This window comes from Clupea harengus, chromosome 19, assembly GCF_900700415.2.
Source record: "Clupea harengus chromosome 19, Ch_v2.0.2, whole genome shotgun sequence".
NCBI classification, from domain to species: Eukaryota; Metazoa; Chordata; class Actinopteri; order Clupeiformes; family Clupeidae; genus Clupea; species Clupea harengus.
Genome location: NC_045170.1, coordinates 6,126,848 through 6,140,921, shown reverse-complemented (window position 1 = coordinate 6,140,921; position 14,074 = coordinate 6,126,848). Strand labels below are relative to the sequence as shown.

General features: G+C 41.9%; 1 protein-coding gene and 1 long non-coding RNA gene across 2 annotated transcripts; both read right to left on the bottom strand.

The window, feature by feature from the left end:
* Positions 1 to 909: 909 nt before the first annotated feature.
* Positions 910 to 7,166, bottom strand: LOC105912494. The gene is made up of 6 exons (XR_004165824.2): positions 6,791 to 7,166; positions 4,470 to 5,616; positions 3,475 to 3,549; positions 2,685 to 3,234; positions 2,318 to 2,410; positions 910 to 1,449 (listed from the first exon to the last, which is right to left on the bottom strand). It is a non-coding gene; the product is annotated as an uncharacterized LOC105912494 (long non-coding RNA).
* A 172-nt stretch (positions 7,167 to 7,338) lies between these two features.
* Positions 7,339 to 12,482, bottom strand: LOC116217920 (T-cell differentiation antigen CD6-like). Its single transcript, XM_031586336.2, has 7 exons — positions 12,248 to 12,482; positions 10,694 to 10,744; positions 10,455 to 10,502; positions 9,400 to 9,675; positions 8,937 to 9,251; positions 8,248 to 8,559; positions 7,339 to 7,800 (listed from the first exon to the last, which is right to left on the bottom strand). Exons 1-7 carry the CDS (start codon positions 12,294 to 12,296, stop codon positions 7,535 to 7,537), a joined length of 1,317 nt encoding a protein of 438 aa, XP_031442196.1. The 5' UTR covers positions 12,297 to 12,482; the 3' UTR covers positions 7,339 to 7,534.
* Between the last annotated feature and the right edge of the window lie 1,592 nt (positions 12,483 to 14,074).

The following is a 14,074-nucleotide window of genomic DNA, read 5'->3' as shown; positions in this document are numbered from 1 at the left end:
GCATGTGTGTGTGTGTATGTCTGTGTATATCTGTATGAGTGTGTGTGTGTGTGTGTGTGTGTCTCAGTAGAGGGGGCATTCTGTGAAGGCGGGTGGACTGGAATTGTTTTTGGCATGTGAAAGAGATTGTGCTTCCTAAGGGGATTGGTTAATGATATTATGCCTCACAGTAATCTCCACACAAAACTGCACACAATTCCAAAAAATATCACACGTTCATCTCTGCCTTCTTTATGCAATCCTGCATTATTAGCAGGGCAAAAGGAGGTCCATTTATCTAACGGCTCATGATCAAAACAGATTCCGGTAAATCTATGGCTTTTCCAAAGCTGGCCTTAAGAAACCGTTGAATAAGCCCGCTTTAAGACAGGCATTATAATGTGCCGCATTGCACAACCTCACTTTAACACTTTGCATGCATAACCATTCATGTTTGCATACATCAATGTACATATTTATGCCTTTTTTGTTTGAAGTAACAAGGCAGAACCTCCACGTGCCTGTGACTTTTTTTGCAGGGTCCTGTAAGTAGCTATCTCTATCTTTCCCTGGAAATGGATGCTTGTTTGGCAGAAAATGTTACATGCTTGTACCAACTCAGATTATCCTTAATTATCACCTCAGTTACCTCATGTCACGTCAGATAATGCACTGTAGTTAACGTCAATTCAAATCATTCAATCAAATAAATAATTAAATTAATTAGTTAATTCAAATAATCAATTCAAATAATGATAAATAATAGATAATGTTTTTCTCTACGCATTGTCACTGTGCTGTGCTCTAATTATCACTGGAGATGCCATGGAGTGTTCAGAGACGTTAGACTCACTTGTAGGTGCACAGCGCCATGCTGTGGCCAGTAAGGGAAAGACTAGTCTACAAAAAAAGTCTAAAAAAAGAGTCTGTTTTTATTTTAAAGAAGATTATTTACATTTTCAAAGTACAAATTGAAGTCATATTTTGTGAGTGAGTTTGAGCATACAAACAGTGGCACATTACTGAATAGAAATGTAAAGGCTGACCCATCTTGTCATCTCCAAATTGAACATGATTATTGATTATTATTATCTGATTTGTCTGATGATTATTCATTTCATCACACAGATTACCGACCTGCAACCTTCAGCATCTTGCATAACCTTTAAATCATCTTGCATAACCTTTAAATCCACTACAGAACCTATGGTGTGAGTAAAGCATGAAATGTGTTTGTGTTTGCTGTGCGATTGTTGTGACTGTTGTGAATCCCATCTTTGGTCCAGGCAATTGCAGGTAATTGAACACGTCGTCATAGTAACAGTCTAAAGACTACCCATCACTGCAGGTAGCTGACCACGTCGTCATAGTCACCGTCTGATGACATCTCCTGTTCTTCTGGGGGCTCCAAGCTCACGGGGGAGTAGATGGGGGAGTCTTCTCCACTGGAGTGGCCTCCTGCCCTCACCCCTGAGGAGAACCACAGAGAGAGAGAGGGAGAGAGAGGGAGGGAGAGAGAGAGAGAGAGAGGAAGAGAGAGAGAGGGAGAGAGCGAGAGAGAGAGAGAGGGAGAGAGAGAGAGGGAGAGAGCGAGAGAGAGAGAGAGGGAGAGAGAGAGAGGGAGGGAGAGAGGGAGGGAGAGAGCGAGAGAGAGAGAGCGAGAGAGAGGGAGGGAGAGAGGGAGAGAGCGAGAGAAAGAGAGAGGTAGAGAGAGAGAGAGAGAGAGAGAGATAGATCATATATCTGGTTATATGGGGACATCTGAATGTGGCTCTTCTCTGGTATACATCTGTGTGGCCTGCCAGAAAGGTGCTCCTTATATGAGCTGTGGTGAAAATAGACAAGGCAAAGTTGTGTTTAATTACTAAAGCTGCCGTACACCTTATCATACACCTGTGCACCTGCGTATTGGTGGATCATTTGGCCTAACCTAATGTCATCACATCATATTCATATTGTCTAATATGACGACTAAGGTTGGGGTTTATGCAAATTGAGATTGTTGACTGTTGATTGTTTATTAGGCACTGCTAATTAGTGTGTTACATTGGGCTTGTAATTGACTATTTATTTTAGGCTACGTAATATAAAGTGTTTTTCTAGGTGTTTCCATGTGCAGACCAGGCACTCTGGTTTGAGAGGCCTTTGGTGGTTAAACATTCCACTTCATTCAGGTCATGGGTTTTATCCTCTATGCCAGAGATGCGAGAGATGACCCATCTACCCTGGCTGCACGCGTGTGTTTGTGTGCGTGCGTGTGTGTGTGTGGGTGGGTGGGTGGGTGGTTGGGTGGGTGTGTGTGTGCGCGTGTGTGTGATGCGAGAGATGACTCATCTACCGTGTGTCATTGAGGTCAGGCCTCTGTGGTCGTCAGCAGGGTTTCCTTTGTGCAACAGGAAGTGGTCACCTGTCTGGTCATAAATCGGCGATTCTGAGAGACAACAGAGAGACATGCAGGTGTTGTTATTACCTAGTTGTTGTTCAACTAAGGGAACGCAACTAAAATACATTTAGCAGTAAGACATTTAGCAAAAAAACAAGTGTGCTTACTACCTCAAAGGAAATGACAGATGTGTTTTTATCTATCCTTAACTTGACCTTATGCCATCAAAATGAATCTGAAGATGATATCAAAAGTAGTTGCCTATAAAAACACACCTCAAAAAGTGGTAAATTGCTGCGCACTGTTGCTTGAAGCGACTTACCTGAGGCTGGTCGTGCAGGGGTGCGTTCTGTGTTCTCATAGCATTCACCAGAGGACGTGCTGGAGGAGTCAAAGGAATCCACTGCCACACAGAGCACAGGTTTAAGGACAGTTGTCAGTTTTGTGTTTATTTGTTTATTGTTTGTGTCTTTAGTACTGTAAAGAATAGGCTTTCATGAAACCTATTACACTTTATACCCTTGTGTACCAAATTAGAATAACACCTTTTAGTGTTTAGTGTTTGTTTCTTTAGTATTGTAATTTGCATTTGCATTTTGTGAGGTGTAAACCTATTAAACCCAATAACATTAACATATTAAGAATTACGATGAAGGTTATACAGAAATTTGAAAAGCTAAAACATGATATGCAGTATTAATCCTAAATCATGATAGTGATAGTGAACTGAAACTGTGAAGTGAAAGTGAACAGTGCTCTGTTACCACTGGCTGTGCCCGCATAGCTTGTTCTGTTTGGCTGGTTGCTGCCCACTAATGAAGAACCACAGTACCCAGCATGCACTTCGGCCATGTCCTCAACAGGGTTGCATGCTAAAATAAGATTATATATATATACATATTGATTATAATTATAATTAATATATAATATAATTATATATAAATATTATATATACATACTGTGCATATATTATAATGTCAGTTTGGATATCATATCTTCCTAACAATTAGAATTAGTACTGGAATTTGTGATTCCAGGCTTCTTGTAAACAAAGATTTTTAAGAATGTTTGTAATCGTGACTCAAGTCATCAGGAGTTTTGTGTTGCCTCACCTTCCTCTGTGACTCGGCTCATATGAGAAACACCCGCGCTAGGGACTCTCCTGTCTGGGGTGTATTTCCGTGAATCTGAAGACAAAGACACAGAGAGCACCGACAGAATCACTAACTATCACAATCAGTGGGTAGACATCTTTCCACCTCCTGTGGAAATTTCATATGAATCATTTCTTTTTGTGTATTTGTACATTCTTTTTTTTTTTTAAAGACAAATAATGGCTTCATTATAATACATTGCCAATTAAGTTTAGCAGAAGATTAAATCATTCTGCTTCAAATTTATGTGTTAAAAGTACAATGCGTAGTATTATTTTCAAGAAACACATGAGATGGGTGCAATTTTCAAACAGGGAAATTGAAAGGAATGAATTCAAACATTCTTTTCCTCAGACAAAGCAGTAATAACAACAGCAAATACTTTCATCTGGTGGTTTATACCTTTCATAACTAGCCCTGGATGTGATTCACAAGTTTCTATATTTAACAAAAATGCAAAAATAATGTCAGCTGTGCTGTTTTAGTGATAAGTTTGGTTTTAAGTTATGGTGGTTTTGCACCATACCATCCACTCATTGCCTTTAGTTCATCTGTAGGATTGGTCATCATGGCACGGCTAACCTGACAGTTTCCTGTCTGGCTTGGCTTTTTACATTTACATTTACATTTAGTCATTTAGCAGACGCTTCTATCCAAAGCGACGTACAAAGGAGAGAACTATCAAGCTACAAGCAATAGAGACGTAGTGTAACAATAAATTTTACTTTACCTATGGAATAAAAAGTGCAGGAATGTAACTACTGTAAGGGCGAGTTAAGTACTAGTTAGAGGAGATAGCATTAGAGGAAAGATAAGGAGAGGAAGAGGAAGGAAGAGGAAGGGAGAGGAAGTGCAAGGTGCAAGGTGCAAGGTTTTTACAAGACGATTTATGAAATACTTATCGTCCACAAGAGCTGCCATAGAGACAGAGACAAGACAGAGCGCCCACTCACTGCGGAAGGTAGAGAGCGGATAGGCAGCCTCCCCACTCTGACTTCCATCATGATCTGTGTCACAGGAAGTTGTGCTCTCGATGCTGCTTTGTGGGTAGTATTGGGGGGGCCGCGGGGCCAGGGGGGGACCCATCTCAACTAGACACCAGGAAGAGAGGAAGCAAGTCAAGTCAAGTGTGTCGATCCGTTTAAAAAGGGATGAAAACAAATAGTGTCATGTCCGGTGTGGGGCACTGTGTTAGAGTTGAGTTAGCTCTTGTGTCCAATGTGTGGAGCACTATGCTAGAGTTGAGTTAGCGCTTGTGTCCAATGTGTTAGAGTTGAGTTAGCGCTTGTGTCCAATGTGTTAGAGTTGAGTTAGCTCTTGTGTCCAATGTGTTAGAGTTGAGTTAGCGCTTGTGTCCAATGTGTTAGAGTTGAGTTAGCGCTTGTGTCCAATGTGTTAGAGTTGAGTTAGCGCTTGTGTCCAATGTGTTAGAGTTGAGTTAGCGCTTGTGTCCAATGTGTTTCTGTGGCTCAACTGGTGGCACAGGGTGCTAACAACACTAAGGTTGTGGGGCTCGACACCCCGAGTAACACACACAACTGAGTATGTACTTCTGTAAATGTACTCTACTGTTCAAAAGGTCAGGGGTCACTTGGAAATGTACTTGTTTTTGAAAGAAAAGCAAATGGAGGACTCTTTGATGACACAAAGTTTGAAGAACACAAATTCTTATTTCAATTAAAAATCATTATTTCTAACCTTGTCACTGACTACATCCTACTCATTTAGCTATATTTCCTATTCAAACTCATTTCATGGCTGTTTTATTTGAAAACAAGGACATTTCTAAGTGACCCCAAACTTTTGAACGATAGTGTATGACATGGCACTCTGTCTATTGAATGTGAATGTATCGTGTACCTGATTGATCCATGTGGTCTGCTTCGTATCGTGTGCCTGATTGATCCATGTGGTCTGCTTCGTATCGTGTACCTGATTGATCCATGTGGTCTGCTTCGTATCGTGTGCCTGATTGATCCATGTGGTCTGCTTCGTAGTCGTTGCTGGTGATGTTGACCAGGTTGACACCGTCTCTGTAGTCATTCTCATGGCGCTCGCCGGCGCTCTGAAGCTGGCGGCTTTTTTGCTGAATGAGAAGTTCTGCCGGGAGAACATGTTTGAGTTATCAGCACAGGACTACCATTACCTCTCCAGAGAGGCCAACTACCATTACCTCTTCAGAGAAACCAAATGATGGTCTCTACCGTTACCTCTCCAGAGAAACCAAATGATGGTCTACACACCAGTATTTGAAGACGTATAGATTCTCTAAAGCATGAATCAGTACTCAGGTTCTACCAACCTACCGCTCCTCAGCATAGTTGAACATAGCGAAAGGCTGTAAATGTGTATCTGGGCACGCTAGACTAATGAAGCAGAGGCCTCTACCAAGACCAGAAGCCGTGGAACGTCAAAAAGAAATATATGAGAAAAAACATGAATGATACACATTGTTACACACCAAAGACAGACAGACACTGCATTAAGCAGACAGAAATTATGGTCTGTCAGGGTGTGTGCAGTTTAGCAGCAGGGTGAAGACGTGGTGCATTGTGGGTACACTTCTCAAAGCAATCACCAGATGTTTTAGTGTTTTAGCATTAGGAGACCAGGAAGTGTCAATCACACACACTAAAACTAAGCACACGGAAGTGCGCACTGGGGTCCCAAGCATACTCAGCGCCAGATCGAGTATGCACACTGGGGTCCCAAGCATACTCAGCGCCAGATCGAGTATGCACACACTGGGGTCCCAAGCATACTCAGCGCCAGATCGAGTATGCACACACTGGGGTCCCAAGCACACTCAGCGCCAGATCGAGTATGCACACACTGGGGTCCCAAGCACACTCAGCGCCAGATCGAGTATGCACACACTGGGGTCCCAAGCATACTCAGCGCCAGATCGAGTATGCACACACTGGGGTCCCAAGCACACTCAGCGCCAGATCGAGTATGCACACTGGGGTCCCAAGCATACTCAGCGCCAGATCGAGTATGCACACACTGGGGTCCCAAGCACACTCAGCGCCAGATCGAGTATGCACACACTGGGGTCCCAAGCATACTCAGCGCCAGATCGAGTATGCACACACTGGGGTCCCAAGCACACTCAGCGCCAGATCGAGTATGCACACACTGGGGTCCCAAGCATACTCAGCGCCAGATCGAGTATGCACACACTGGGGTCCCAAGCATACTCAGCGCCAGATCGAGTATGCACACTGGGGGGACTGTGGAGCGTTTTGTATGAACGCAGGGAGAGCAGACCCACCATCTTTCCTCCTGTTACGGCAGCAGATGACGACGTTTACGATCAGGGCGAGGAGGAGGGCGCCCGACAGAGCCACACAGGCGAGCTGCTCGGTAGAGAGAGGGAGCAGCAGACCACCGGCCCCCACTGTGACGGATGCTGTGCTCACGGACGGAGAGACATCTGGAAAAACAAAACCACACACTGATTTCATGAAGAGATGATGTGGCACGACTGAAAAGCACACATGAGCTATCCGTGAAAACAAATCAAAGATCACTGAATCCAGGGGGAAAACAAGAACCCTCACTGTTTGCACAAACACAAACAACTACAAACATACAAACAAATACAAAACCTATATAATGTTTAATTCCTAACACACATGACGTAATTACAGAGATGACATTTAGCCAGGAATCTCTGGTTTGAGGCCCTCTAGAGCAGTGGTTCTCAAATTAGGGGTCGGGACCCCAAGTGGGGCCGCCAAACGTTTTTTTGGGGTCGCGAAATGATCTTGCTGCCCTGTGCATCAACATATTAGGCTTTGACATGCTGTATAGTCTATCAGAAATGGTGTTTTCTACATCAGGGTGGATAATGAAAACTAATATTGTCTCAGGAATCTCTGGTTTGAGGCCCTCTAGAGGGCAGAGCTGTTGTAGGGGTCAATAAAGAACTGACTGAAGTCAGCCTTGTTTGTTTGTTTTTGTTTGTTTGTTGTTGTAGGGGTGCTGTCTTGTGGCAATAAAGAACTGACTGAAGTCAGCCTTGTTTGTTTGTTTTTGTTTGTTTGTTGTTGTAGGGGTGCTGTCTTGTGGCAATAAAGAACTGACTGAAGTCAGCCTTGTTTGTTTGTTTTTGTTTGTTTGTTGTTGTAGGGGTGCTGTCTTGTGGCAATAAAGAACTGACTGAAGTCAGCCTTGTTTGTTTGTTTTTGTTTGTTTGTTGTTGTAGGGGTGCTGTCTTGCCTGTTGTCCTGGCCATGGTGCTGTGCTCAGGTGTCGGGGGCTGGGGCAGCCCAAGAGACTCTGAAAGCAAAGAGGAAGTCTATTCAACCATTTCACATCATGGACAAACTTTCTTTTTGATGGCCTTGGGTACCAGATCCGTGATAATTCATCAGAGGTTCTCAACAAGGTACTTCCTGTTGCACACTCCTAAACCTAACTAAGTAACTAAACGAACTAATTAATTCCTATATACAACGATAGTTTCAATGGGTATTTAAAATAAACTTGGGACAAGCTTTATAACACTTTTTACATGAAACATGAAAGCTTGTATTCCAGGATATAACCCAAACATAAAACAATCTGTGACAATGTAGGAATCACCAGCATTTCAGATTATTGAATACATTGTGAAACACTCACTTGTGCAAATTAAACCATTTCAGATTATCGAATACATTGTAGAACACTCACTTGTGCAAATTAAACCATTTCAGATTATCGAATACATTGTAGAACACTCACTTGTGCAAAATAATCCTGCTGCTTTTGAATCAATGCACAAATGTGGCTTGTTGGGAAACTCTTGACAATCCCACAAACCAGTGTGCTGAGCATAACACATGTAATACCACTTGGTCCCGTTGCTGTGGGGGAAATATGGACTGAAGGCGGAGAACTGGAAAGCCGTCCCACAGTTGAGCATTGAACACACCATGTTGGCTTCTTCCTTGCCCCAGCACGTATCACACACTGTTCCCCAGGTGCCTTTTCGATGGATCTCTACCCGGCCAGAGCACCGATCGAGACCTCCTGTCAGTCTGACGTCCTTGAACTCTGAAAGAAGGAGACAGAAGACGGGGCAGTAGTTATGACTAAAGTGCAGTGGCCCAGGTGAGAACCAATGTGATTATTTGAGTTTCACAACATTATCTGTGCCATTGCAACAGAGTGACCATGCTATAAGTCACATGCTATCAAGAGATGATGCTCGTTGTTAGTGATAAATACTGTACATACATACATGATACATACATACATTCATACATACTGTACATACATACATACACACATACACACATACACACACACATACATACTTACATACATACACACATACACACACACACACATACATACTTACATACATACATACATACATACGTCCATCAATATTACTTTGAACTGAAAATCCAGCTGAATATGAGACCCACCTGAACATACCACTCCAGCGTCTTCCTTGTGTCCACAGTCATCGGGGCCTTTCCGAGTGGGACATTCCCATAGGTTCCCCTCGTGGCCAGTGCAGTTCAGATCATCCAATAGGATGGAGCCCTTGCCTGGGCCGAAGCGACCATCTTGTCCCGTTGCCATGACAGCGTAGCCACAGCCCAGCTGGGCACACACGATGTTGGCGTCGCTGAGGTCCCAGTCATCATCGCACACCGTGCCCCACCGTCCGTCCTGCCAAAGCTCCACACGCCCTCCGCATCGATGGCCTCCGTCAGCCAGCTGGACTCTATGATGTTCTTGAGTGACAGGTGGAGAAAATGGTGGTGTTTGCACATTTTTGGAGTGAATGGTGATGTGTGTGTAGTATATATCATGCATGGTAAATTATATGGTATGTATCAGTCTGTGTGACTCTCAGGAATCTATCACTGCTTGTCGTCTTACCACAGATGACTTTGGACAAGACTTTACAGCCATTCCCCACCACTTCTGCACAGTTCCCCAGTCCGCTGCGATTGACATGGAGGCAGTGAGACAGACACGTGCTGTTGGGCGATGCCCTACTCTCGCTGAAAGTGCTCACAGGTCCGCAGTTCAGGGACTGGCAGATTTGCTGCGTCAGGTTGTCCCTCAGCTCGAGGGTCAGAATGACCTTTGACCCCGTGTCCCTCTGTAGAGTCCATGTGCATGTTTCTCTCAGCAGGGTGACCCGAGGAGGAGCTGTCATGGATGTCAGAAAGAAGACTTGAGCCAGCAGACTTAAGCACGAGCTGGAGTACATTTCCCCGTCCACGTTAGCACAAATACACCACTGCACTAGCATTAACTAGTAATTACTAAATCAGATATTCCCCTTCTAGTGTCAACACACTGAAAACTAATCAGCACTTCTTTAATGTTCCTATGACAACATGTTCTTACGTGTGTTTCGTATTGTGTTTTGTACAGCGCCTGACTTATGAGTCACTTTAGATGAGAGTGTCTGCCAAGTGACTAAGTGTAAATGTAATACGTTTTATTCTTAATGAGTAGAAACTCAATCAAACTAGTGTGTACTTAATTAGGAGTTTATGACACCCCTTGAATCACTGTATTTTGGGTGTGTTTTTTTTTTTCTTTTTCTCAAATGGGCCACCATCCCCCTGAAACAATCAGCTGCACCTGCAGAAGTTCAATAGGAAGAGCACTCTGCCACAACACACACACACACACATCCTGTCAGACTGCAGAGCAACTGCAAAGAGGTTTTTAAGCAGGAGTCGCTCATTGTAGGGAGGTTTGGTGCTGCACCACATACTGTATGTGCATTGTGCAGTTAAGATGCAGTTCAGATACATAAGACATAAGGTGTGTGATTTGCATGAGCTACTTATATTCCTAGAATATTCCTACTCTTGTGCTTCTTGTTTTGTTTCTAAATGAGTGTTTTGTTAATATTAAAGGAGCAACTTTGTCTTTAAAACGTGTATTTAAAAAAATAAATCCAATCAAGCACTTACGTTCTTCCTGCGTCTGAGTTGGTAGTGCAGTTGGGAGGTTCTGGTTTGCTGAAATAGAAGAATTGAATATCATTTTGAATTTTTATTAAAATATTTTTATTTCTTTTTAAGACAATCTGAGACAAAATCTCTCCATTTGACCTCTGAGGTTTTGTTTCTAAATGAGTGTTTGTTAATATTAAAGGAGCAACTTTGTCTTTAAAACGTGTTTTTTCTTTAAAATCCAATCAAGCACTTACGTTCTTCCTGCGTCTGAGTTGGTAGTGCAATTGGGCTGGTGTACTGGTTTGCTGAAATAGAAGAATTGAATATCACATTTTTATTTGTATTATTAATATATTTGTATTTCTTTTTAGGACAATCTGAACGACAATCTCTCCATCTGACCTCTGCGGTTTACCGCCTCAGACCAAAGAGACACCATCCTCAACCACGGCGCGACGGACAGGGTTTTCATGTTTTTTTTTTTTACATTTTCAGCCAACCAGTATTAGTAATGTGCAAATAAAGTAGTACAATAAGATGTCTGAAAAGTAAAACAGTAACTTTGTGGATGATCTGGTGTGGACGGGGAAGGAAATCTTGCAGTTGGTGCCAAAACTATTGTGAATCATTAAAATAGTTTACAGTTCAATTTATCAATTTATTTCTATTTGTTAATTGTGAGGTAGTTGAGTCACATAAGTATGTTTTGTAACTAAATAAAATGTTTATCTGGCTACCTCCTTCAGTTTGGTGTTCCCCTGACAATCATTTCTACTTTCTAAATTTGGAAACTTGGAAGGTACTCCAGTAGCAGGCTCAAGTTGAGTATGCATTATGAGCGGCACGACTTTTCTCAACGGTTTCTGGCTAATTTGACCCTGAGGAACAAAAGTAGGGTGTTGTCGTTTACTGTAACCCGATCGAACATCAAGATTTTGCCACGCCCTTTTCCAGTAAAGTTTGAAGGACACAATATTTATTTTTATTAAAAATCATTATTTGTAACCTTGTCAAAGACTATATTTCCTAGTCATTTTGCTATTTCCTATTCAAACTGATTTCATGTATGTTGTATTAGAAAACTATGTATTTTGTTGTCATTTGTTGTAAAATATGTATTTTGTTGTGTAAAACTACCAGCTTTCAAAAGACTTCTGAACATTGAGCAGGCTGCATGAAGCATACAGAGGCAGAACGAATCACTATGAATAACACTGAACAATATGCAAGTGACTCACAAACACTACAAAAGTCTGTCAAAATCTTTAAGTATCTATAGTCTCTAAGTATCGTTATATTAATTTCTAAACAATATCAACTAAAGCACTATTGCTCGCAACACTGTAAGGAGAAATGCATCACTCTGTTCAAAGCTGCTAACTGGCAAACTGTTATTCATTGAAGGAGTTGGAAAAAAAAATCAGAATTAATGAGTCAGAGCTTATAATGATTGACAATATTTAATAATCCATTAATGCATCTTATATTAATTTGTATTTGTTGCTTGTAATTGGACTTGGGCTAAAATGTAAACATTTCTGGTTGAATATACTGAGGTGGCATGACCTGAGGGAGGTGTGAAAGTGTTCTCACCTCTCCCTTCCTTCCTTTTGGTCATGTTAAAATACAGGCCTCTAAGACAGTTACTCACAGCTTTCTCCCTGGGTGCACATCACTGTACAAGATTAAACCTGTTTCTTGACTGAGTCTCCAACAAACCTCTTTCTCTCTCACAGTTTTAGGATGTAATAACACATTTGTAATTTTTTTTTTTGAATATCGCAAACTGATCTGTATATTGACCTTACCTCCGCATCGAAGCATCTGAAAGAGCATGGCGCATTTCAACAACTCCATTCTTCTCTGCTGAACACCTGCTTGGCGTACATGAGCACATCAGAGGAGTGCGCGCTGATGAAGGAAGTGGAAAGAGACAGTGGCATTGTGCTTTTTCAAGTGCAGCTTCCTCCTTTCCTTTTGTGTCATGTGATTGTATTCTAATTACATGCAGTTTTTTTTCCCCCTAGAAAGATTCTGTCTCAGTGTTTTCAGAGAAAATGATCAAGAAGTTCACAGCTATTAGGAGAGGAGTTTGATGATCACAATCAGAGGGAAGACCTCTACAAAACCTTTACACCTCTTTTAAACTTTTAATTGTAGAACTCATATAGGTAAATGATGTAGTGATGACAAATGTTAGAGCGGAAACTAGTGTCCATTACATCACACAGAAAACTTAAACAAATTCATAAGGGCAAAGTTGAATACAAGCTGTGTGAATCGTATTGAAATGTTTTTCTGTGGTATAGAGAGGGGGAAAAATATACTGCAGTAACTCAGTGTGTGTCTGTGTGTCTGTGTGTTTGTGAGAGCAAGAGTGAGGAAGCGAGACGGTCTAAGAGGGCGCTGTATATTAAACAAATAAATGCATGTGGTGTGTGTGTGTGTGTGTGTGTGTGTGTGTGTGTGTGTGTGTGTGTGTGTGCCCATGAGTGAGTGAGAGAGTGTGGCATGTTGTGCATGAATTCTACTAAAAGTCTGAGGTAGTAAGGTAGTGTTGAGGAATAATCCAAACTAACCAACACAATACAGGGTTTGTTGATCTTATTTGAATTATTATAACTGGCATTTTCCACATTATGATGAGCAATGAAGGTTTCATTTTGGTAATTCCAAAATACAACCAAGATTGCGTGATATCATTGTGTAGATCATTGAGTATAGCGACTTCTCAAAATATAGGCCAAGTTCATACCCTCGAATGGCCTCGGTGGGATTTCCCTGCCGCCTGAAAGAGAAAACAGTTTTATACGTATGACAACAGGGGGCGCCGTTTGCTTTTGGGAGACAGGACAACGTGCGAATCTGTGACCTCTCACACCCTAAAGCTAACAAATTCGCAGCTGCGCAGTTAGATCTCTGACAGTAGTGGAACTCTCTGTGGATTGCTACACAAGGTTTGTCAATACGGATTATTTCCCAAGCGTTGTCATTATAGATCATTTTAATCCAACTTCAACGAATGAGGGTCATTTTAAAGGCTTTAAATGACAAACGTTATGCACGCCATTGATTCCAAAACCGTAGAAAATACCAGTAGAAAATAATCGTCCATATTGCTTAAGAGAAACATTGAATAAAAGTGTGATAAGGGCAGAAGCTGTCACTATATTGCCTTTGTTTACATTCTGCTAAAACGCACATGGCGGTGTACGTGCTGATCCTATTGGCTGATACAATGGGCAACTCCTCCCAGTTTTAAGGAAGTGCAACAGGACTGGCGAGATAATACTTTTTGTCCGGGTTGACATTAATAATCATAAGATATTGTCTAAACTTTCTAAAACACAACCTTACTTGTTTGATTGTCTGGACGTTATCTCATAGTTAGACCCGACGTGCTTTAAATCCAAACGGGAAATAATCCAATACATTTAAATCCAAAAAACATTGCGATTGTCTTTTTTTGCCCGTATCGGGCTCTTTTTTAAAGCACAAACCAGGCCATTTTGTCCTTGGGTGTAAATATTACATTCGTATAATTTACGATTGCAAGGACGCTGCGGCAGAATGCTAGAATTATAAGAAATGATCTCCGCATGCACACATGCGCATTGGCAACAATGTCACGATAT

Excerpts from the sequence above, each read along its gene's own strand:
- LOC116217920 (XM_031586336.2), bottom strand. The coding sequence starts at position 12,296 with ATGGAGTTGTTGAAATGCGCCATGCTCTTTCAGATGCTTCGATGCGGA. Across the intron at positions 10,503-10,693 it reads AACTCAGACGCAGGAAGAAC|CAAACCAGAACCTCCCAACT; the intron begins GTAAGTGCTTGA and ends CTTCTATTTCAG. Across the intron at positions 8,560-8,936 it reads CGCTGGAGTGGTATGTTCAG|AGTTCAAGGACGTCAGACTG; the intron begins GTGGGTCTCATA and ends TCCTTCTTTCAG.